The 23272-nt window shown below is 35.4% G+C and overlaps 2 protein-coding genes across 2 annotated transcripts; one reads left to right on the top strand and one right to left on the bottom strand.

The window, feature by feature from the left end:
* Positions 1 to 241: 241 nt before the first annotated feature.
* Positions 242 to 13741, bottom strand: LOC106058844 (proteasomal ubiquitin receptor ADRM1). The gene is made up of 10 exons (XM_056006820.1): positions 13499 to 13741; positions 8983 to 9099; positions 8609 to 8735; positions 5203 to 5265; positions 3965 to 4055; positions 3369 to 3601; positions 2631 to 2657; positions 2335 to 2492; positions 1319 to 1421; positions 242 to 807 (listed from the first exon to the last, which is right to left on the bottom strand). Exons 1-10 carry the CDS (start codon positions 13694 to 13696, stop codon positions 731 to 733), a joined length of 1194 nt encoding a protein of 397 aa, XP_055862795.1. The 5' UTR covers positions 13697 to 13741; the 3' UTR covers positions 242 to 730.
* A 2361-nt stretch (positions 13742 to 16102) lies between these two features.
* LOC129921931 (uncharacterized) lies at positions 16103 to 19307 on the top strand. The gene is made up of 4 exons (XM_056005300.1): positions 16103 to 16175; positions 17539 to 17669; positions 17890 to 18136; positions 18666 to 19307. The coding sequence occupies exons 1-4, from the start codon at positions 16103 to 16105 to the stop codon at positions 18770 to 18772; spliced, it is 558 nt and encodes a 185-aa protein (XP_055861275.1). The 3' UTR covers positions 18773 to 19307.
* Positions 19308 to 23272: the final 3965 nt, after the last annotated feature.

Raw genomic sequence — 23272 nt, forward strand, 5'->3', positions numbered from 1 at the left:
CTTCATTGGCATCCTTGTTATTCTCAATATGCACAACTTCGGTCAATTCACTTCTCAAGTCATCAATACTCTCCACATTCTTACATACTGGCCTGTCATCATCATTTGAATCTTGTCTTTCATCAGTATCAGCTACATCAGAACAAAAGATGTCAGGAGATGTGTCCACTTGATCCACTGGCTGGCTAATATCATCTGTCAGCTTAATCTCATCTTCATATTTATCTCCAACTTGTTTAACTTTTTCTGAATTCCTGTCTTGTTCTAAAGGGACATTCGCACTTTCTTCAATGGCAACTGCTAATTCCCCAGAGCATAACTTTTTGACAGCCAATCTTGAAGTTACTCGGGCCCAACACTGACTGGGCTGAACATTGTAGTCCACAGCATCTCCCTCATTGCTGATTCCATCTAACCACAGCATGGGGCACGGAGGTTGCACTTCCTCATCACCATCATCCCCATTGGGCACTGCCCCTGAATCCACATCACCAGATATACTCCTCAAGACATCAACAAATTGATGGTTGTTGGTGAACTGAGTGGGATAGCAACTACAAATTTGATTGTCATAACTACTACAGACAGTAAATGAAGACAGAAGACAACTACTTAAATGAATAAAGAAATTCTCTCGAACTGAAACATTTTCACTTAACAAAAGTACTATAGAATTGATCAGACTCTGGCTGCTAGAAACATCTGGTCTGTTCTGTGAGCTAGGATCAAGCTAATGCTCCATGGAATCATTGTCTTTTTCTTTCTTTTTGCCGGCTTCTTGCATGGCTTTCACAAAGGCTTCCATGTCTAGAAACAGAACATGCAGAACAAAATACATTTGAAATGTCTTGAGAAATAAATATTATGCATTGGAAAAACACAAAAGAAAAAACAGAATGTGTTAACAATGCAGAATGGCTTTTCAGTCAACTAAAAGAACAGTTAGCATTCTTGTCCAATATACTTTAACCCTCCCTAAACATTACATATATGCTACAAAGGCCAAAAAAGTCAAATTAATTACCAGTATTAGTATCTATTTCCATTCCTTTTGATATAAAAGTGGTTATTTCACTAACTTTGAACCGAACATTTTTTTTTGGTTGCTCAAATTGAAAACATAATGTATTAAGATTTATGAAAACGCAAACATTAAGTTTTTTCCCATGTAATGCCAAGATGAAAAAAATCTTTGGATTAGATAGGTCCTGGTACATATTTTGCACTATCCATTTAGTTCAAGTTTGCAAGGTAGCTAGCTACAAAGCAAAAATTATATATTTTTTGTGCGTAAAAGGATTATGATAAAAGGCTTTACCCCCTTGGGCAGCAGCATTAGCCACATCCTCGCCTAGACCAAACTGAGACATCAGAGGGCCCAACTGTCCCGACTGAAGAGCTGAACTAAAGGAACTCAAGGCCTGTAAATAAAATTGTTACATAGATAAACATGGAGTATTTAGAAACATAGAGAAGTTACTACTTACAAAATATACAAGCAATCCATTTTTATTAAATTAAAAAGATAAGCTTTACCAATGTAAAGATATTATCATGTGCTAGAATCTAATTAAGGCTGTCTATGAAACTTGTATCTAAATAAGTTTTAAACAGGCAGGTCTTAATGTTCTTCTTGAATGTAGTGAAGAATGTGATATCAATGGGGAACGAGTTTTTCAACAATATCTATCACCCCACACCACTAGCAGATCCAGAACTTTGGAGTGGGGGTGGGGATTTTTTCCTAACCCTAACGCCCAGTAAACCCTATGCATAAACGTGTGTTAGATTACCCCACCTAATCGGTAAAAATACCAGAAGGGTAGCGACATAATATCAAAATTATATTTTAATTCAACAAATTTTGTTCACAAACTATGATTTCCCCATAAAAGTAGGATTGCTCCCCCCCCCCCCACACTCAAAGGGTTTAGGTGGGAAGGACAGTAGAAGTATTCGCCCCCCAAATCGGCCAACAGGGGAACGACATAATAGAAAGATCGGTTAAAACACCAATAACACGTTTTAATCATATAGATATTTATCTGATTCTGTTAGCAAACTGTGATTTCTACAAATAAATTGGACTGTCCCCTCCCCCACTCAAAAGTGGTGGTGGGGGGGATTGATGCCATCGCCCCCTCCCAACCCCACCAAATCGGGCAATATGTTTAATAATTTATACACCTATAATTAGCCCGGGTCCTATGAGAGTGTGGGCCCAATGCGGTTGCATAGGTTGCAGTGGCCTAAGGCTGGCCCTGCAAAATAGCGGCCGGTTGACTAGTATATATTTATATTAGTAGCAAAAAGAATTTTGAACATTAAGTCTACCTGCTGAAACTGGGGGGATTGGACAGTATTACGTAGTTCTTCCTCTGTCTTAGGCAGAGACTCTCCCTCTGGCAAATAGGGGATGAGCCGCTTCTGAACCTCAGAGTTTGCTAAAATAGGTATCATGGCTTCTGGACTTAAAGCCTTAGCCAGATCCACTGCAAGTATCAGATAGGTAGACACAAAAAAACAAACAGTTAGCACATTTGTCTAAAAGCAATAGTAATAAAACAATATCCATCAATTATAGTTAAACTGTAGTTTAATTTGTATAGTAATAAATCTAAAAATCTTACCTTCTTTTCCAGCACCATCTGAAGGAACTAGAAAGAAAAGAAAATTAGACATTATCTAGACATTTTCTACTAAGAAAAGACATCAAAAGGCAAACTTTTACTTTTAACTTAAAAATGGGTGGGAACAATCCCTGTCTTGTACAGCAATTCTCAGACACCAATGCACAGCCAGCAAGTTCACTATGGCAAGGCAAAGAGAGTGCTGAAGTTGAAAAAGATCCACTTCAAATATTTTTATATCAATGTGTCTTTAAAAAAAAAAATACTAGCTTAACTTTTTCTTCTAGCCAGTTTTTACTGCTGAGCTATGAGCTCTTTTGCAGACTGTGCCAAGGAAATATAGTGTGCAGTTCTTTTATCAGTTGTTCAGCACTGCCATTACAGAGAGTTAGTTATGTTAGGCTGTAGTGGTAGTAGAGTCTGCCTTAGGTGGATTTGGAATGGGCATTCAAAGAGGATATGGTTTCTTTGTACAACACGGAACATACACAAAGCAGTAAAAGCCAACATATAAATTCCTCTGAACTATATGAAATAAGTTGTGCTAAGCTACACTTACAGAGAGACATTTTCAGCCACCCAAATATTTCTGTACATATTTTTCGGACTACTTGGTTCAGAACATATTTTTATTTTCCTCTTTGAAATATTAAACAAGTCTCAAATGGTGCAAAAAATACATTCAATACCACAGAAACTCAAGGCTAATAATAGAGCTAAAGCTTAAACAGAGCTCACCTTTCATGGTTGAAAGTATGTTCTGCAAATCACTGAGTTGAATCTGGGCACTGGCTCCAGCAGCAGTGGTGGCTGACACAGAAGTTGCTCCTAGAGAATTGTTAATGCTGCGTGAGGCATCACCACTGGTTGGCTGGGAGGGTAAAGCAGCAGCAGTCACAGGGCGGGGAGGTGGTGGTGTGCTCTCTCCTGAGGTAGCCCTAGCACCAGCAGATGACTGGGTGCGAAGAGGACTTAGAAAATATACAACAAAATCAATCAATCACATATATGACATTTAAAAAAAATAATATTTTAACAGTTTTTGGGTGGTTAAGACTTGTGAACCACTATTTACATTGGAACCACTAGTTGACCCTCATTAAGGTTGCACATTGGTAAACTATATTAAAAAAAATGTAGTAACTTAATCTTGAATTTTTTTTTTTACCCTTTTAAACAAATTAATCGTTTCAAATTTACAATATTTTTTTTGTGTGTGCAATCAGTAACAATCTAAAAAAAAAACAAAACAAAAAACACACAGGAACGAACAAAAGTGAGAAAGACTAGTGCTCACTCAACTCTATCTCATTAAAAAAAAAGTATGGTCTTACGGTTCAGACACTATGGATTGTGCACTACTAGGCCGTCCCATCAAAGAGCCAAGTACATTAGATCCTGATCCTCCTCCCATACCAATACCACCTGTCACAAATAAAATAAGGAAATCACATTGGAAATGAAAAACAGTTTAAATATCCTCAGAAAGGGGGAAACACTGCATAAGGGCCAATGTTTTTTTATGTAAAATTGAATTAAATACTAATAATTCTAATTGTAAATTACAATTTTTAAATTAATGTTGACGTTTGTACTAGAATATAAGTATGATTATTTTTATGTATTCATTTAATTTCAAAAAGCAAAATATTGATGTGAATAAGATTTATTTGTTGGCCTCCTTCAGTCGCTATGACTATTGTTCGACTCGGTGAGCACTTTTTGATGTGACTATTATGGAAACCTATTTTGGAGAGACACACCCGTCCACATATATCACAGGTTAAGGTGGCTTTCGCTTTGGTGGTAGAGGAGCCAGCATTTTTCAGTTGGAATGCTTTTCTTCCAGAGCTGAAGCCCATGATTTTTCGCATCTGTCTTCACATAGTGCATTGTAGGGCTATCTATGTCTTACATTGGTCAGTATCAATGTTCACTGTTTTGAGGTCCCATTTGATTACATCCATGTAACATAGGTGGGTGAACCGTGGGTGTGACCATTTTTTCTTGAGCCAGACGCGAGTTGCCCCTAGAGAATGACTTTCAGGACACGATTGTTCTCCACCCTGCGAACATGACCAGGCCAATGCAGGCGTAGTCTGAGGATTGTAAAGTTTCTGTGGAGATCCATTTGTGCAAGGATCTCAGTATTGCACACTGCAAATTTTAATTAGATTTATACTGCTACTGTAACAACATTTTAAATCTAATTGCTATTTTTCAATTTGCATTTTATTAAATAAATGACTGTAACTGTCACTGGAATATAAACTTTGATCAGAATTCAAATTTTGAGGAATGAAGAAGCACCAACAGGGAAAGAACTTATTACTTTAATTGAATATGCTGGAGGATTTTGAAATATATGAAATTGTCTGCATTTTTGTTACAGGTAAGCAAAAATATATTTTTGCCCTTAGATATTTTCAAAGTGTGACTCACATACGTAAGACACAAATATTCTGACATATTAAATCATATAAAAGCATTGGAGAAACATTTATTTAATATCTTAAATTAATTTTTCAAAAAGAAAGTGTAACAGATTGTTTAAACTTGGTACCATACTTACCAAGAAGTTGCATCAACTGTTGTTGGCTCATGCCACCAAGAATACTCTGCAGGTCTTGATCCCCTGATAATAAGAACATCCTTAATATTATCTCAATTTTTATAAGCATCATATTGCAAAATACTGCTGAGTATGGTGACATTGTCAGTACCAAGAAGTGATGGCTTGTTTCATTTTTTAATTTATTACAGAGTAAGCAACATGGCACCAATATAATAAGATGAAGAACAAAAGACAGAGCCAGAGCTGAGTGGAGCATTCAGATTCATTCCATCTGGAGTTTGATTTCTTTCTTAGTATACTTAAGCTTCGGTGCATAAACTAAGCCTCTGTAGAGAACTAGTTGGCCATATCAAAACCCAGCATATAGTCACATAAACTTATACATTAAGTGTTTAAAAAAATATAGTTCATATGTTTGCATGGATGCAAGCAACAGAACCCCGTTTTGCCTGCAAGGGGGGGTCGGCAATCCCAAAAAACCTGCAAGCATGATGCCTCTTATACTTCTCGACATAAATAAAACATTTACCGCTATATATATATATATATAAATATATATGTCTTTAAATATACAAACTATAAATTCTAAGCTTTTACTTAAATTACTATAATCTACATGTATGTTTAAACATTTCATTTTTTTTTCTATATAATATGCCTACCTACTACCACTATATTAGTATAAATCAAACTTTGTAGCACCTATGTTAAAAGTTAACTCTATTTCAAATAAAAGATCTAATAGATCTAAATATTTATTGGCTGACAGAGTAGTCAGTAGATCTTACCAAATATAGAACTAGTTAACTGGATCTTCTAACTAATAGTAGCTTAGAGAACTTAGTCTTAGACTGATTTTTATATTAGATTAACTAGATATCTAGATCTAGTCAAGATGTTATTTTAATTCTATGATAATAGTAACAAAGTAGATCCATCAATTTACATCTATCTATATCTAGGTCTAATAAAGAAACTAGTAAGTATTAAGTTAATTAAGTATTACAGATCTATACATACAATATTCTCTGAGTCTAAGTCTAGACTTTAACTTGTCTAGGAATAGAGTGTCACTAGAGCTACTATTTAACTAGATTTTACTAGATATTAGATTTTCTCTAGATTTAGGTATAGACTAGACCTAAATCCAAATTATATACTCTAGATTTAGTTTCAGATTTTGAAGTTAGATCTATATACACTAATCTAGTAATGCTAGATCATAGAAGTGAGCCCTGCCCTACTAGCCCTAGCTAGAATCATCTACTACAGTGATGCCCAGCCTAATTCGACCTGCGGGCCATTTTAATTTCCGACACTAGTGTCGCGGGCCACATTACCGAAAAGATACAAAAACGTAATGAAATAGAACTAAAACTATTTTATTAGAAATTCGTGGATCTAGCACTTACATTAATTAGTGAGATGTTTGAAGTTTGTCTTCTTTTATACACTTCGGAACAATGGCTTCATTTCTCTACTTACAATACGAGTAACATTCTATCTAGCTTAACCGCCAACTCATTTTCTTTTCTGTTTTTGGCAACTTCAATTCTTCAATCTCTAGGCGAAATTTAATAATATTTTATTCGCGAATCAAATCAAGAATGCTTCCATATTTGTTTGATGTTTTGTTAAACAGCCACACTATCTTTCCAAATCAAATACATTGGCTCATTGTCATGTTCGCAAAAAAAAAGTAGTAAAGATCCATTCACTTTTCCTGTTAGATTATACATCTAGTCACATTTCATAAACACAATGTCAAAGGTCATGGTATCAATCCATCAGAGGAAAAGTTAGGGCCCTAACGTAGGTAAAAAATAACTTTATCAACCCTTTGGAGAGGGGATTTTCTACACTTTGTGCTGTCGTTTCGGCGGGCCGGATGGAAACACTTCGCGGGCCGGATCTGGCCCGCGGGCCGTATTTTGGGCATCACTGATCTACTAGATCTAGATTACTAGATCTAAAATCTAAATCTAGACTAGAGTCTTGCCTTTTTTAAATAAGTTTTTTTTATTATTAGATCTAGAATCTAGATTTAATTAGATCTAGACTTTACTAGTAGAATATTATATCTGATAATAGATTATAAAATAATACTAATAGATACGATCTACTTTTGATCTATGCTGCTTCTGCCCAGGGACTAGACCTAGTAAGGCTACATCTAGATGTAGTGGTAGATTGTAACTGTAAGATTCTAGCTAGATAATTATTCCAATTATCTAGATCTACCCTGACTAGGTCTAGTCCCTGGGCCTGGATATAATTAAATCTAGATTCTAGGACTAGATCTAATAATAAAAAACTTATTTTAAAAAAGGCAAGACAAGAATTGACTAGATCTATATTATTATAGATCTCTATAAGTTTTATAACTATCGTTACTATCATTATTAATACGGCGATGATCCGGTACGGTAATTTCGCATTTTCGGGTAAATACGTTCAACTTCTAAGATCATTTTAAAATGTAGAAATAGATCTAGATCTCTAGACTAGATCTAGCCTTTAGGTCTGGTTTCAATTTTTATGCCGCCAGATCAAACTTATTAGAATTAGATCTAGATAAATAGATCTACTTGCTAGATCTAACTTAGTCTTAGGCGTCTCAGGCGGGGCCATACGGATTTGTTTCTAACTTTTGTTTACGTTTTTGATACAAAGCGAAAGTTCGGAAATAGTGCATGCGCTGTAACTTAAGAATTGTAACTTCCTGTCTTTCTTTGAATTCGACTTATTAAGTTTTAGTTTGAAAGTACAAAACGTGAATGTGAAAAAAAAAAAAAAAAGTCCGATACTGAATCGGCAATCAGTCGGACTGGCGTTTGCCGGCAAGCTTTTTTTTAAACTTCGATTTTGCCGGCATGCCGGCTATAGCCGGCGATCTTGCATCCATGTGTTTGTAACATGTTTGTTTTACATGTTTCGGGTGTTCCTTCAGAGTTCAAGATAGTTTACTTCCTAGTCCAAACCTCCTGCAGGATGATGGGGGATGGGAGCGGGCAGGGTTTGAACCCAGGACCATCGATAAATCCAAACGACAGTCCAGCGCGCAAACTGCAAGACCAGGCAGCCATCCATCCATTATATAGTGCCTACAACCTACAAAACTTCTGCTGTTGCTAGATATCATTAAATTTCACAAGTGAAAGCCATCATACTAGAGACTGTTCTATATTAGACATGAAGTGTACAAAATTGTTTCTTCAGGTATTACTAGATCCGGTTAAAATTCAAATAATATCTAGATATAATTTCAAAAAGTATAAATAAAAAATAAACCAGGTGCTTAGTGCTTGGACTTTAAATTAAAGTAAATGAATTAAAGAAAATTTTATTTGGCCAGAATAACCATACACATACACTAAAAAAATCCCTTGACTAGTAGACTCACCCAGAGAGCTCAGGTCAGAAGGTAAGCCATGACCACCACTTCCTCTAGATGACCCTGGGGTGGGTGGATTGTTGAGAAAGTCATTCACTTTTTTGCAGTTATCTTCATCCTTATCAGCTTTAGGCTCCTGGAATTAACATTTTAAAACACAATCATATCATTAATTATAAAGAGAAAATATGTCAAAATAAACAAAAATTCTAATTTTCAAACCTACACAAAGAAAATACCTAAAATCTTTTACATCCCTGCACACACAAATTCACATTATGTGGTATTTTAGGCTACATTTTAAAACTAATAACTTAAAAATTAGCACACACAAAAAAAAAAAAAAGGAACAACAGTAAATGTTTTAAATTCTATACTGGCACCTGAAGCCAAAAGAAGAATTTTCTAGAGGAGGATTTAAACTTGAGAACATAAACTCTCCCTGTGGTGCACTGGCTTACATGCTGGAATTCAATATCATCAGGAAATATAATCAAATCCTGAAAAAAAAAAAAAAAAAAATTGACTTTCACAGGATTAACTAAAAACTATGTAAGCTTCTATTTAATACAAGGAATAAGAACCTTTATGCATTACAGGAAGAGATGTTGGGTGGGGAAAACCTAACGACTGGAAGCCACTAATAAGGCTACACGGTCTAAAAAAGGCTATTATCTGCAACTCATCCATATAAAACATATTTATTTTTTTTTATAGTTTCTAATCAATAACAATGATGATACATAATGAATGTACATGATGATTAATGCTTCATGTAACATTATTTCAATTAAATCTGAGTGTGATAACCTTTTGCAGGCGAGATATAGAAAATCTTTCTATCTTGCTGTTTGGGCAAATGACAAAGAAAGGAATTAGAAAGTCATTTAGGGTCATTTAACATATAACTATATTGTAGCTTTTTGGTTTTAATGTGCGACTGATGCAATTGTAAATACAGTAGACCCATGATAGTCCAACACTTTTTAATAAAACACACTTAGTAATCTGTCATGGCATGCACCAACTCAGCGACAATGTATACATTTTGACACACAGGTCTTGCCTCTTCTCATGACTATGCCCATGGATGTGATGAAACTATCATTGAGATTCATTGCAATTTCTTCAATTAAATTTAATGGTATCTGCATGATCTGGCCCAATCTGGTGACCTAAAGCCTTAGCCTAAACCAGACCTAGATTATTCTACATTCTTCAATGAACTATGATGAAGTAGCTATCTCTCTAATAATATAATAATAATTAATCTAATTCTAGTATTAGATAGATATAGATCTTTTTTTTTTCATTTATAGATAGATTATAGATCTATAAATTAATTATTATAATTTAATAAACATGACATTTTCAACTATATGTATTCTCTCTCTTCTTGTTTATAATTTGGATGTTTGTTTTGATGCACCTTAACACACCCTCCCTCCCATAGATGCTTATAATTCTTTTAATGACTCGCCCCCCCCCCTTCCCTCCACTGCCTGTTTGTTAGGTTCTGACACTACATGCTTATATTTCTCTCCTCACTGCCAGCTCACCTGGAGTGATCACCTTCAGTGGGCATGGTCTCTGGCTTCAAATTAGCAACTCGCACTTTTTTCTTTCATTCATAAATTATATATTCTAGATATCTCCATCTAGGTCATGTTTATTAATTGAAAAAATCATATATTTATAAATCCCAATAATATTTCTAATCACGATTTTGCTGTGTCCTGGGAAGAAGAATGAGTTAAATTCATTAATATTTGTTGGAGATCTCATTTTTTTAAATTTTCATTAACAGCTAACAGTATAAATGTGATGTTAATATCTTTCCATAGATGAATAGAAGCTTATTTTGATATGCCCACCAGCCTATGATTTAACAGGCTTATAATCTAGCCCTCATCCTTTAAATGGGTGTGAGTTGCCAGTGGAGGTTAAAACTGGTTATAGAGAATCTAAAAAACTGCCATCAGCTTTGGAAAAACAGAACAAAAATACCGGAACGTATCTAAAATTGGGCATGCGCAGTCCCAAAAGTAAATTTTTGCTCCTTACGTCCAAACAGAAAAATTACAAACAAAAAAAAGTGACGCATTCAGCGAAGGAGAATTTGATGAGGTGTCCCAAATATAAGAACTTACTCTAGTATTCATCATAAGTAGACCTCTAGTCTCTAGTCATTTGTTTTACAAATATTTAAAACATGTTTCGGATGTTCCCTCAAAGTTGAAGATAATTTTACTCTTAGTCCAAACCTCTCGCAGGACGACAGCAGACAGTGTATGAACCCAGGAACATCAACAAGCCAGAATGAAAGTCCAGTGTGCATACCATATGACCAGCAACTAGCAAGGCAGCCACACTGGTTTACAGACCTAGATCTATAGTCATTTCCGTCTAACAAACATGTTAAGCCCTGCCGCAGCCCTAAGAAAAAACTGTTAACATCTATTATAAACTCATCATCCATTTGTCTATAAAAATAGGTATGGTTTTTGTTACGCTACGCATAGTTACAATAAACTATGATGTTATAGAGGGTCAGGTCAACGAGGTCCGGTGTTGACATTAACGAACACCTTCCCCCGTTTTGTAACTTGATGAACACTCGGCGTGCTAACGAACACCTCATAGTTATTGTATTTTAGAAATGATATTACCTTTAATTTTCTTTTTTTACATCTTCTTTTAACTTAGGTCAGACAGGTCAGTTTTACTTTTCCCACTCTTGATTGCTTCCTTCTCTGTTTATAACTGATGCCACAACAAGGCCATTAGACACTAGTTTTACCTATACTGTGTACTAGGTCTAGTTGACCCAAATTAAAAAAAAAACTGCACGACTCCCCGCTTGTCTAGCCCGCTCACTCTGCTCAGTGACTGTGGCTTAATTTGGAACCTGATCGATCAATAGTTGTCCCTCCATGTTTTTTTTTTTTTTTACATTTGTAGAGCATTTGTGATGAGTAGCTAAATAGTAATAAAATAGTGTAAAAAAAAGTGTAGATTTGGCTGCAATCTAGCGTTCATTGATAGTAATAAACGGATATTAGTGAACACCCCCTATTTACTTAAAGGTTATGACATTTATGTGTTTAAAGGGCCTATTTAGAAGAGTTTTAGATAGGTCTTGTTTAGCTGGTACCTAAATTTTCTAAAAAAAAATCTCCTTCACCCTGCCGACCCTGGACCTACCTTCCTTCTGTCCTAGAAGAAAAAAAATTGCATCGTCCTACCAGTGCTCTTTGAACCAGTGTAAAACCCTTATTTTTCAGAGTAAACAAAACTAAATGTGTCTGGACTATAAAGAAATGTATAAATAATAATAGACTAGTTTCGTCATAGCCATAGCTATCAAAATACACGCTCATTTTAAAGATTGTGGGGTATTCGGTAATGTCAGAAAATAGGGTTGTCCAGAAGACGGAAATTACTATAGATATATAGACATCTAGTATAGATGATTACATCTACTACTACTAAGTACTAGATTCTAGATCTAAAATAATCTAGAAGCTAGATTCTGCTAGATCTAGACTAGAGTATTCTAGAGCTCCTAGTTACTAGTAGAGTCTAATAAAGTCATAAAGAGGCTAGTTTACTAAAATTTAAATTAGTTATTATAGATATGTGAAAATCCGTAAAACCGGAAGTAAAAAAATGGCATCCGTTTTTCTTACTTTCTGTACATAGGCCCTTGATTGAAATCGATTATGATTTTAAATCCATTGAAATCGTTGCCAAAATGGGTGAATATGGATACATTTTATAATGAGGAACATTTTTTTTCATGTGGAATTTTTAAAAAATGTGTATTTTCTTACTTTTTTTTTAACTTGAAGGTATATATGTATTTTTATTTTTACTGATACTCATTTCAGGTAAGGCCCAAGAAGTTGATTTTTTCCCCCGTAATAGATTATATATCTGGCCATATTTCTGCCAAGTTTTATCACGATACATCATTCATTGCTTTGATTGATTACAATGTTAAAACATAAGTTTGCACTGCTCCCTACCTATGGGATTTTTTTTGTGTTGAAAACTAAACTATGTAATAAATAAAATCATGCATAGGCTAGTAGATATAATAATTATGCATACATGTGTCTAAATAGTTTTAAAAGAGTTTTTACGGTTTAATCTATTTTATTTATAATTTTAAAGCCAATTTGAAAAATAATTGTTTCCGACGAGATCCCACTTTTGAGATATTATATTTTGTTATTTTCTGCCATCACAAAGCCGCCATTTTGTCCACACCCCTCTGACATTTCTTGTAACTCTAGACCTGATAATTTGTTCATTTCATCAATATTTACATTCTAAACAAGTGGAGTTCATAAATATAAATGAAATCACATTTGTGAGCTAGAAATTTACTACGAATACTAGGCCTACAATTAATTTTCTTATTTAATAAGTAGATTTATTCTCTACGAAATTCAATTCCAATTTCTTAACTTTTTGAGGGGGGGGGGTCTGTCTCGCTGGCTGAGCGAGCGAGACGCTCTCATCTTACATGCTCCAACTCCATGTCAACCAATGCTAGGTCAAAACGCCAGAAAAAAAATCATAACTTTCTAACTATTCAACTTAAAGTCATAATTTATACACCATTGGAAAGTTCTTTCAAAGTATTTTAATGATGTACAAACGAAAAATGTATTTTTTAAAGACAAAGATAAATTTTTTATTTCACATCCCTAGTTTTTAGAGTCTAGTAAAATTCAATTCTTGACTCAAGATACAAAAAAAAACAACAACTAAGACATATCTATAATCTAACCATCTAAATTAATACAAAATTTTTAAAAAGTGTTTAGTCACTTTTTAATAACTTTAAATTTAAAACTTGAGTTGATTACTTGATAAAAAATAAAAACTTACATCTTCAACTACCCCAGAAGAACGATCTTTCCAACAGAAATGCATAAGAGAATCGTCTGATTGGTAGACATAGATGAGGCCCTTTCTTTTATCGGGGTGAACCATTTTTCCTTTCATGTGCATTTTTCCGGCACGAAATTCCACAAGATTTTTACTTTGGTTTCGGGAAGAAGCGGTGTTGCCAAACAGGGCGGCCATGTTTTTTTAGTGATGTATGGATGAGCTTTGACTTTTGAGAAAGATATATACGTCACCGGAAGCAACTTTATCGGAAAATGTCTATTGATGTGAACACCGTTTATATAGACTTTTATGTACTACAGCCGAAAGAGTGAGATGTCTATGAGAAAAGAGATACATCTGCAATAATCTGCATAAATCTCGATTGGATACAAAAAATAAGATGCTGGATCTAGTCTAGATCTAGATCTATAAAGAACTATGACAAAGATCAAACCAGCAACCCTTTGAAGAAGAAATCCTTCAGAAACTTTGTAAGTCTGCGTCCAATATTACAATGCAAGCTTTCACCTGGAACCCCCAAAGAAAGAGGAAGAATGGACGGTCCAGGAATACATGGAACCGCGATTTGAAACCAGTATCATATAAGATAAGAAGATAAGATGGGCAAGACGTGGCGACAGTTGTAGAGATTCTCACAGAACCGAGACACAAGGAGGAAGCTGGTTAGTGGCCTATAACCCACACTGGCATTGATGAGATAAAACGATCAGGTTCACAAAATAATACCTGTAAGATACGTTTTAATTAAAATCGACTCGGCCTTGCGTCTCAAGTTATTCTTTTGGAAACCTTCTGTTCTGTCACTGCTTGCGTATCCTGATCGATCGGGTTTCGTGTCTAAACATGCCCTGTGTTTGTGACGATTGTTGACTTATAGCACCAAACCACTGTATGCGCATATATTTTAACTTGTAAAAACTTGAAAACTTGAATAACTTCTTTGTGAACAACACTAAATATATATAGATATATATAACTTTTATTACAACATAGACTATATAGACAATCTTGAGATTAACTGAACTGAAATAAATGGCATTCTGGAGTCGTTCGGTGCACCCAAGACAGTTTACGACAATAGGGCCTACCGCTTATCTTGCATCATTTACACTGCATAACCACCAATCAAACTTCTCACCGTCACCATAGAAACACACACAACATAGCATCCTGTTCAGATGCAATCCGTTGCTTTTCTTTCTAATAGGCTAACACGAGCAGTCTAAGTTCCATATGTAGTGGAGTGGATACCTTTAAAGAAAACACCGGCCACCCCGATATCCACGTGACCCTTTCCCCTAGATGGCACCTTGTGTCCGCGCATAAAAAAGGCAGACCAACGTGGGTACTGTCCATTCGACCGGCATCTCTTGTCACTGTAGTGTCCGTACGTTACTGGACCTACGTCGTCTCCACTCCCTGTTTGTGCCTGGTTCTACACCATGTGTTTATGGATGGCTGCAGGTCTTTAGTCTGTAATAAACAGTTTGGAATCGTCCTACGAGTTGCCTTCGTCATGTCATTTAGTTTGTTCTGTGCCCAACCCACCACACATACATTAGAAACGCGGGATATCGGACGTACGTTTCCTTTCTTCTATCAAGATCGATATACTCTATCTGGTCCTGCGTAGTGAGCAAACAGGATGGCTGCCTGCATGCTTAATGGTATGCACTTTTGACTGTCGTCATGACGGTCCTGAGTTCGAACCCTGCCCATCGTCATATCCTGCTGCCTGCTGCCCAGTAACAGGTTTGTGATAGGGCGTAATAATCTTCAATTCTGAAGGAACATTCGAAACTGGTAAAACTTTAATTGTTAATTAGCTTCAATACAAGTTAAAATGCAAAGAGAAGAACTGCAAAATGAAGTCGGCGCCTGGAGTCTTAGTTTGTTTTTTTTTAATTCGGCATCTGCCCACCCAATACCACAGATACGAAAATAACTAACTGTGCCAGGCGTTGCATGCATTATACCCTGATCGCTCATGTCCATGCTTTTAGATGGATCTACATAAGAAGTGAGATCTCCGTCGGGGTATAGAGCTGTTGTTCACTTCCTTGACTCGACCGAAGATACAAACTGCTAGCCTCATATACAGTCCAAAAATGTTAAAAGAAAGGATCGACGAGTGGACGCCGTAGGCATATATGTACTTGACACTCAAATTCAAGGCATTCACTTTAAGCTGTACTTCCACGCGACCCCAAGACACCAACAAACTCATATTCAAAAACTATTTCATAACAAAACACTAGGTTAAGGGTTTAAAATGGCTTTATTTATTCTTATTATTTGATAAACAAAAAATTACGCCTTTCTTGTATAAACAAAAAATTACGCCTTTCTTGTAATTTTTCACAAGGAATTTTGTTTTTAACATTCATAATGTTTATCGTTAAGAAAGAAAGTACAAAATGTTTTCTGTTTTGTAAAAACAGAACTACTCACGACAGAACGTCCTCGCAAAAAAGCGCCGTGCTAAAACGGCTGCGCCAAAACGGCTGCACAACGTCAGACCCAGGACGAGGCAGTTTAACGTCCGACTCAGGACGGGGCCGTTTGACGTCAGTGACAAAAATGTCAAACCCAGGACGAGGCAGTTTAACGTCAGACCCAGGACGAGGCAGTTTAACGTCAGACCCAGGACGAGGTAGAAAGAGAGACTTTGAGAGAAAGACAGATGGGTTAAAACAAAAAAAAAGTAACTGAAAGAGACAGTAAGTAAGAAAACGAGAGGATACTAATAGAAAAAAAAAAGATTGAGAAAAGAAAGAACGAGAGAGAGAGAGAGAGAGAGAGAATAAATAGAGAGGGAAAAAGAAAAATAACTTGAGTAGGCTATCAGAAAAAGAATAAGAGAAAAATAGAAAAAAAGACAAAATAAAAGAGAGAAGGAAGAGACGAGGCAGTTAAACGTCCGACAAAATGAATCACGCATAAGAAGAGTTTCGATGACATCCTAGTACAACTTGGCGCCACACATTCATGGAGGTCATCAGAGCAGGTGGGAAGAAGCTTCGACATTACCAGTGACAGATTTTTATGGAAACAGCTTGACGGCAAATTCACCGAACGGCGCGGGAGGGTCTCAGTCAGTAAGAATAGCACATTATTTTTTTAAATAAGACTTTTTAATAGCAGGAAAATGCACCGTAGATACCTCAGAATATGCATTTTGTTGGCTTTCAATACCAGAAATAGTTTTTGGCGGCGGGGCTCCGCCTCGCGATGGGGGAGCTCCTAGCGCTCCCTCAGATCCCCTTGCTAACAATGGCAGGGAATCTACAATTTTTCCACTAACTCAAAGAAGAACCTATTTTAGGGCAATAAACGTCTTCCGAAATAATAAAGGGTCAGAATGTAATAAAGATTATATACACACACACACATAAATACAATTTTTTTTTTTCGCGGAGGGTTCTCCCCCCCCCCCGAAAAAAAATCCTGGCTACGCCCATGATTCCACACCCGTATACTATTTGGTAACCCTTGGATCTACAAGAGAAGTTTATATTTACCAAATATCTAACTAAGATACCATATCTTATGTTGTAAATGATCATAATTGAAAAAACTTGTATATATATATATTTTATTGTAATGAAAAACAACATTGACTCTGTTATAGTATAAATGTATCCTACCAAAGTATTTTAAATTTTCAAAACTCAGCTGAATTATCTCCTTGATTTTATACTATTATTTTCATTGCTCATAACACAATCTTTCATGTCTAAGACTTGTAACAACAGGCAATTGTTGATATGAGGATAGACTTGCAGCCTTAGCTAAAAACTGACATTATTAAAAAAAATAAGCTAAATTAGGAAGAACCTCCACATGCCCCAAACGTATGAGCTTTAAAAGCAAAGATTTGACTCTATGGTCATCTTTGTGCACATGGAGAATAAGATTCAGCATTTCATATTAAATTTTATACATTGGAAATGTTCTTTAGGAAGACGCTTTGCAGCTGAAATATGCTGTGAAATAAACTTTTTTTTTAAATTCAGATATCATTTACATTGTGACATGGCTCAGTCAGTCTTTGAACCACCCGAGTAGAAGAGCTCGGGGGTTTACACCTTGGGAGCTGACACGGGGGCTGTCTAAATTAGCAGTCAATGATTCTAACAAGAAAAAAGTAAATTTGAACTTGTTATAATTTTGTTTGGCATTAAGTATAAATACAAAATTGTCTTCGAATTATTTTTGAACTAATATAAGAATTATTGAGATCTTCTTATTTGCAACGTAGTATAGTTTTTGTTTATTTCTACCATCTGTTTTATTATTTTTCTTACTAAATATATTGACTTTATAAAAATCAAATAACACATATAAATATTTTTCCAAAACAACAGATTATAGAAGCAAATGCCCTCCAGGAGTTCAGCAAAATGCTTTCGTTCAATGATGCAAGAGAATTGGAGAACACTACTGAATGTCTCTGGACTTTATGCTTTGACAAAAGTGCAGGACAGGTGATTAAAGACTTCCCAGGCCTTGTCACAGCTCTAGACTCCTTGAAAAATTCTGACAATGAGAAGATAAGGAAAAATGCCAAAGGAGCTTTGTGGCTAATCAATGAAGAAAAGGAAGCCTCGAAAGGTTGCTTTTCTTTTATTTATGTTTCAACTTATGGCAGGAATAAATAACAAGTTTTTAAGTCTGAATGCTATTTAAAGAGTATGCTTACATGAACAAAAATACTCTATTACTGCCTAAATATAACATTTCACTTCTGATATTAATTTAGCACTAAAAATTAAAAACAAACTCTATATAAAAACAGTTTTAAGCTGGGGCGTTGTGAATGAGTTGTTAATTGCTTGGCTTCTGATGTGAAGTGTTCAAGTTTGAATCCTGCTGAAGGCTGTTTTTTTTTTTAACTTTAGTATTTTTAGGAAGTCAAAGACAAAAATTGGGAAAATGAAGACAATAATCATTGTGCTGGTCATATGACCATGTTTTTATCTTTATGTGAAATTTTTGTTGATTTAGGGTTTGTTTGTTTTTTACTTAAATTTGTTCTATAATCTTTGTAGCCTAGATAATCTAGGTGGCTTTTTTTTTCATGTACCTTTTCAAATCATAAACATACAATTCTGAAAATGTCTGAACAATTTATATCATCCAGTTTCAGATAATGTGGGGGAAGATGTTGGTAAACATATATTTATCAGTTACAGTTGGGCGGAAAAAACAAAGGTGAAAGAAATCTACAAAAGTCTAAAAGTAAGTTAGTAAGTTTAATACTTTCAAAGTTATTTATGGTCTTACAATGTGACCTGGGCACAGGTGATTTTGTATTGAATTGTATTGGTTTGATATATCCAAGCAACAATAAATTTAACACTTGCATAAGCATCTTGTATTTGAGAGCTATTGTTCAGAGAGCTATAAAGTACCTTTGGTTATCTCTATGATATATGCTTATTGCTTTTAAACTGTACAATACTTCCTCGCGACCCCAAGACACCAGCAAACTCATATTCAAGATACTATTTCATAACAAAACACTAGGGCTAGACACTTTAAACTGTACAATACTTCCTCGCGACCCCAAGACACCAGCAAACTCATATTCAAGATACTATTTCATAACAAAACACTAGGGCTAGACACTTTAAACTGTACAATACTTCCTCGCGACCCCAAGACACCAGCAAACTCATATTCAAGATACTATTTCATAACAAAACACTAGGGCTAACACTTTACACTGTACAATACTTCCACGCGACACCATTATACTCCTATTTAAGGGACTTATTCACAACAAAACGCTAGGGCTAGATTAATAAAACTGTACAATACTTTCACGCGAAACCAAGACACCTCCATCATCTTTTAGTATAGCTAAAGACGTTACTTGAAAAAGTAACAAATGACAGCACGCGGGCCATAGCTTGACGCGACTTAGCGGTATTCGGCCTCTTTTCAACGTCGGCACGAAGAGTAGAAACTCATAAAAAAAAACTAGATTACAAAGACAGGCGGCCCCAATCGAATTCACCAATAAACCAGGAATATTCAAGTCTTGTTTTTTTAGCGGCCCCCGAAAGGGGAAAAGACGCTATTAGTTTTGTGTGGCCTATCTGTCCGTCCGTTCGCCCTGTTTAGATCTCAGAAACTAGAAGAGCCATCATGATATTTTAGATCAAAGTTCTGATGCAACGGCTACTTTTTTTTCTTTTCCGAAAGTGAAACATCTAATTTTTAAAATTATCTGTTCAAGCTGATTTAAAAAAAAAATACACCACTTTTCAATGAAAAACTTATGGGGAGGTCTTTTTTTTTCAAAATGTCACAGACTTCTTCATTAATAAATCAAGCTTCATTCATAGGTTCGCGCATTATAAAATAGATTTTCCATTTATTAACTAACTCATGGAATAGAATGCTGTTTCAAATGTTGTTTTTAAAAAATAATTTTGATACGAACTTCTTTTTAAAATAACAAACTACTTTTATAGCGGCAAATGTCCGTGAATGTAAATTATGCCATCTTGAAAATGCTGATAACGAGAAACATATTTATTTGGAATGTCCATTATTCCTTAAAGTTAAAAGTACTGTAAGGGACTTATTAGAAGCTGTGGCAACTATGTGAATGTTAACTTGTCTATTGTTTTAAACAAGATGCCAAAACTAAAAAATAAAATGGTACATAACTTCAACTTGATTATTGTTTCCGAATACAGGAATCTTGTTTGCGATAGCTGGCTGTAAGCTCTAGATAATCATAAAGTGTTTGATCCTAATCACTTAGAATAGACATTTAGGAAAATTATTGATTTTAGGGTAGAGAATTATCTAGTTTGATTTTCATATGCTTGTACAATACTCAGGCAGTATTCCTGAAATGGTGTGTTGGGGGTCAGGGATATTTGATATTGTCTTGATTGTTCTGGGGTAGAGGATCCTTGTATCATTTTTCTGTCTCTTGTGGTTTCAAGAGTTAGGTAGTATGTCTTTGCTATTTAAAGTAAATAAAGTATTTGAACTTCTTGTTTTGGTAAAAATTCGCCTTATTATTACATTTTTATTAAATGAAAGTTGACGATGCCGTTTTTTTTTAAATCGCGAGTAGGATTGGCGATTTCCATATTGAAACATGAATGACACCCCAAAATGATAATTTTGTCTGTTTTTTTAAGGAGATTTTTCAGATGATTTTTAATAATTTCAGGAGATGTTCATGAATTTTCGTAAATTTTTGTTTAATTTAATAATTTACACCTAGAATTCGGGCGGGGCCTATGAAAGTGCGGGATCCACTGCGCGCTTTGGATGCAGTGACCTAAGACCGGTCCAGATTGCGGCCCAGTATTTAGCTATATAAATAATGTATTAGATGATTATGAAACTACCCGATAAGCACTATGAATAAAGTATAAAAATTGGAATGGTGAATCTCTTATTATGAAAAAAAAATTCTACTACCATATACATTATCATATACAGCCCGAAGGCTTCAAAAGTCCTCTTTAAAAACTACGTTTGCACAGACTTTGAAGAACCAACAAAATTAACTCTTTCTCTCGTAACTGATGATACCAGCGTTGATTCCACCAGAATGTGGTAAATAATTATGGAGAGAAAGAGTTCAGCAACATTTCAGGCAACGAAAGGGTTGACTGCTTGACTAAAAAAAAAAAGGGGGTGGGGATTCTTCTAATCCCATCCCTTCTTTTAAAAGGGGGGGGGGATTCTTCTGATCCCATCCCTTCTTTTAAAAGGGGGGGGGGATTCTTCTGATCCCATCCCTTCTTTTAAAAGGGGGGGATTCTTCTGATCCCATCCCTTCTTTTAAAAGGAGGGATTCTTCTGATCCCATCCCTTCTTTTAAAAGGGGGGGGATTCTTCTGATCCCATCCCTTCTTTTAAAAGGGGGGATTCTTCTAATCCCATCCCTTCTTTTAAAAGGGGGGGGGATTCTTCTGATCCCATCCCTTCTTTTAAAAGGGGGGGATTCTTCTGATCCCATCCCTTCTTTTAAAAGGGGTGGGATTCTTCTGATCCCATCCCTTCTTTTAAAAAGGGTGGGATTCTTCTGATCCCATCCCTTCTTTTAAAAGAGGGGGATTCTTCTGATCCCATCCCTTCTTTTAAAAGAGGGGGATTCTTCTGATCCCATCCCTTCTTTTAAAAAGGGGGTGGGGTTCCTCTGATCCCATCCCTTCTTTTAAAAGGGGTGGGGGATTCTTCTGATTCTATCCCTTCTTTAAAAAAAAAAAGGGGGGGGATTCTTCTGATCCCATCCCTTCTTTTAAAATGTCAATACAATGACCTGGACTAGAAATATCAAATGATTCAGAAGCTGGGGCGGGAAGATAAGAGACATCTTTGGCGTCTTTAAAGAAAAGTATGGATCAAACAATCATGGTACGCTTACGGAGGTGCCACTGTCCTAATGTAGCTTTTTTAAAAAAAAACAAGAATAGTATAATGATGCCCATTAGATAAGTCTAGATCTAGTGGTGCTAACGGGAAATTCTTACTTTACTTAGATTAACCCTGCCTTCTTCCTGGTAGAGTTTGTTCAAGTCTAGCTTAACCCTAACTAGAGTAAGGAGCACATTTCTTGCACGACGTCCAACAGAGATTCATTGATAAATATGGAGTTTATAATTCCCAAATAGTCAAAACACATAAAGTAGAATGTAAGGAGTATGTATGTCCCGAATAAAAATCAAAACCGTTTGACCAATCTTGATGAAACTTTGCACAAATGTTCCTTGGGTACTAACTGGAACCGTGAGGTATGTATAGTAGCCCTAAAACAAACTAAAAACCCTCAAAAAAAAAAGTTGCCCAACTCTATGAAAGTATTACTATTTCATGGATCTAGGCCATGTTTACCAGTGAGACTTTGCACAGATAGTTTTTTACTTTGACGCATGAAAATACAAAAATATAGTCTATTGATTTCATTATTTAAAAAATTAACCTTCAAATTTGTGTTTCAAAAGCATTTTTACATAAATTTGTACCTTATATCTGCGAATTTAGACGTCCTGACGTTCTTTATAATCCCATTCATTTAACAAATCGGGTAAACCCGTTTTAATTGTTCTTTATATCGTATTTATCTCACGCTCCTTTCGTTTTTAATAGATATGAATGTATCGGTTTAACGGGTAAACCCATTTTCGCAAAAGTACTTTTATTTTCGTGGCGAAAGAGAAAAACTTGAAAGGATTATTAGCTAAGTTTAACATACATCTAAATCCAATCCACTACACTAGATTAGTAATACATAAACTAAGGCCCGCAGGCCGCGGGCAATGTCCGGCTTAGTCTAACATAAAACAACTATTTGGAAGTATACATTCAAGCTTTAAAAAAAAACGTTTAAAAGAAGTTATCGGCGACACCAAACAGATGGATTTCATCTGGAGAAAGAGGGCAAGCTCGGCAAAAAAAAACAACAAAAAACCCTTAATAAACGCTTTTGAACGGTATTCTTGACTTAGTGACATCCATTTAACATCATGTAAATATTTATTTAAAAAAAAGAATGTATTAAATAGCTTTTCATTCACACGTGATATAATTTGAGTTTCAATATTTTACACATGATGCTGTAAAGTGAAACTGGGCTAAAACATATTGGGTCATAGATTTTCTCCTTTCAGGCACCTGCTGTTTGTCCTAGAACAAAAGACAAACAAATGAAGACTAGAGTTAATCACATTTTTTTATTGACCAAGTCTAGTCAATGTGGTTTTCTCTTCCAAT

This window comes from Biomphalaria glabrata, chromosome 12, assembly GCF_947242115.1.
Source record: "Biomphalaria glabrata chromosome 12, xgBioGlab47.1, whole genome shotgun sequence".
NCBI lineage: Eukaryota > Metazoa > Mollusca > Gastropoda > Planorbidae > Biomphalaria > Biomphalaria glabrata.

Coding starts and splice junctions, on each gene's coding strand:
- LOC129921931 (XM_056005300.1), top strand. CDS start 16,103: ATGTCAAACCCAGGACGAGGCAGTTTAACGTCAGACCCAGGACGAGGC. Junction 16,176..17,538: donor AACGTCAGACCCAGGACGAG/GTAGAAAGAGAG, acceptor TTTTAAATTCAG/ATATCATTTACATTGTGACA. Junction 18,137..18,665: donor AGAAAAGGAAGCCTCGAAAG/GTTGCTTTTCTT, acceptor TATATCATCCAG/TTTCAGATAATGTGGGGGAA.
- LOC106058844 (XM_056006820.1), bottom strand. CDS start 13,696: ATGGCCGCCCTGTTTGGCAACACCGCTTCTTCCCGAAACCAAAGTAAA. Junction 4,056..5,202: donor ACAGTTGATGCAACTTCTTG/GTAAGTATGGTA, acceptor TATTTGTGACAG/GTGGTATTGGTATGGGAGGA. Junction 1,422..2,334: donor AATCCCCCCAGTTTCAGCAG/GTAGACTTAATG, acceptor TTTTATTTACAG/GCCTTGAGTTCCTTTAGTTC.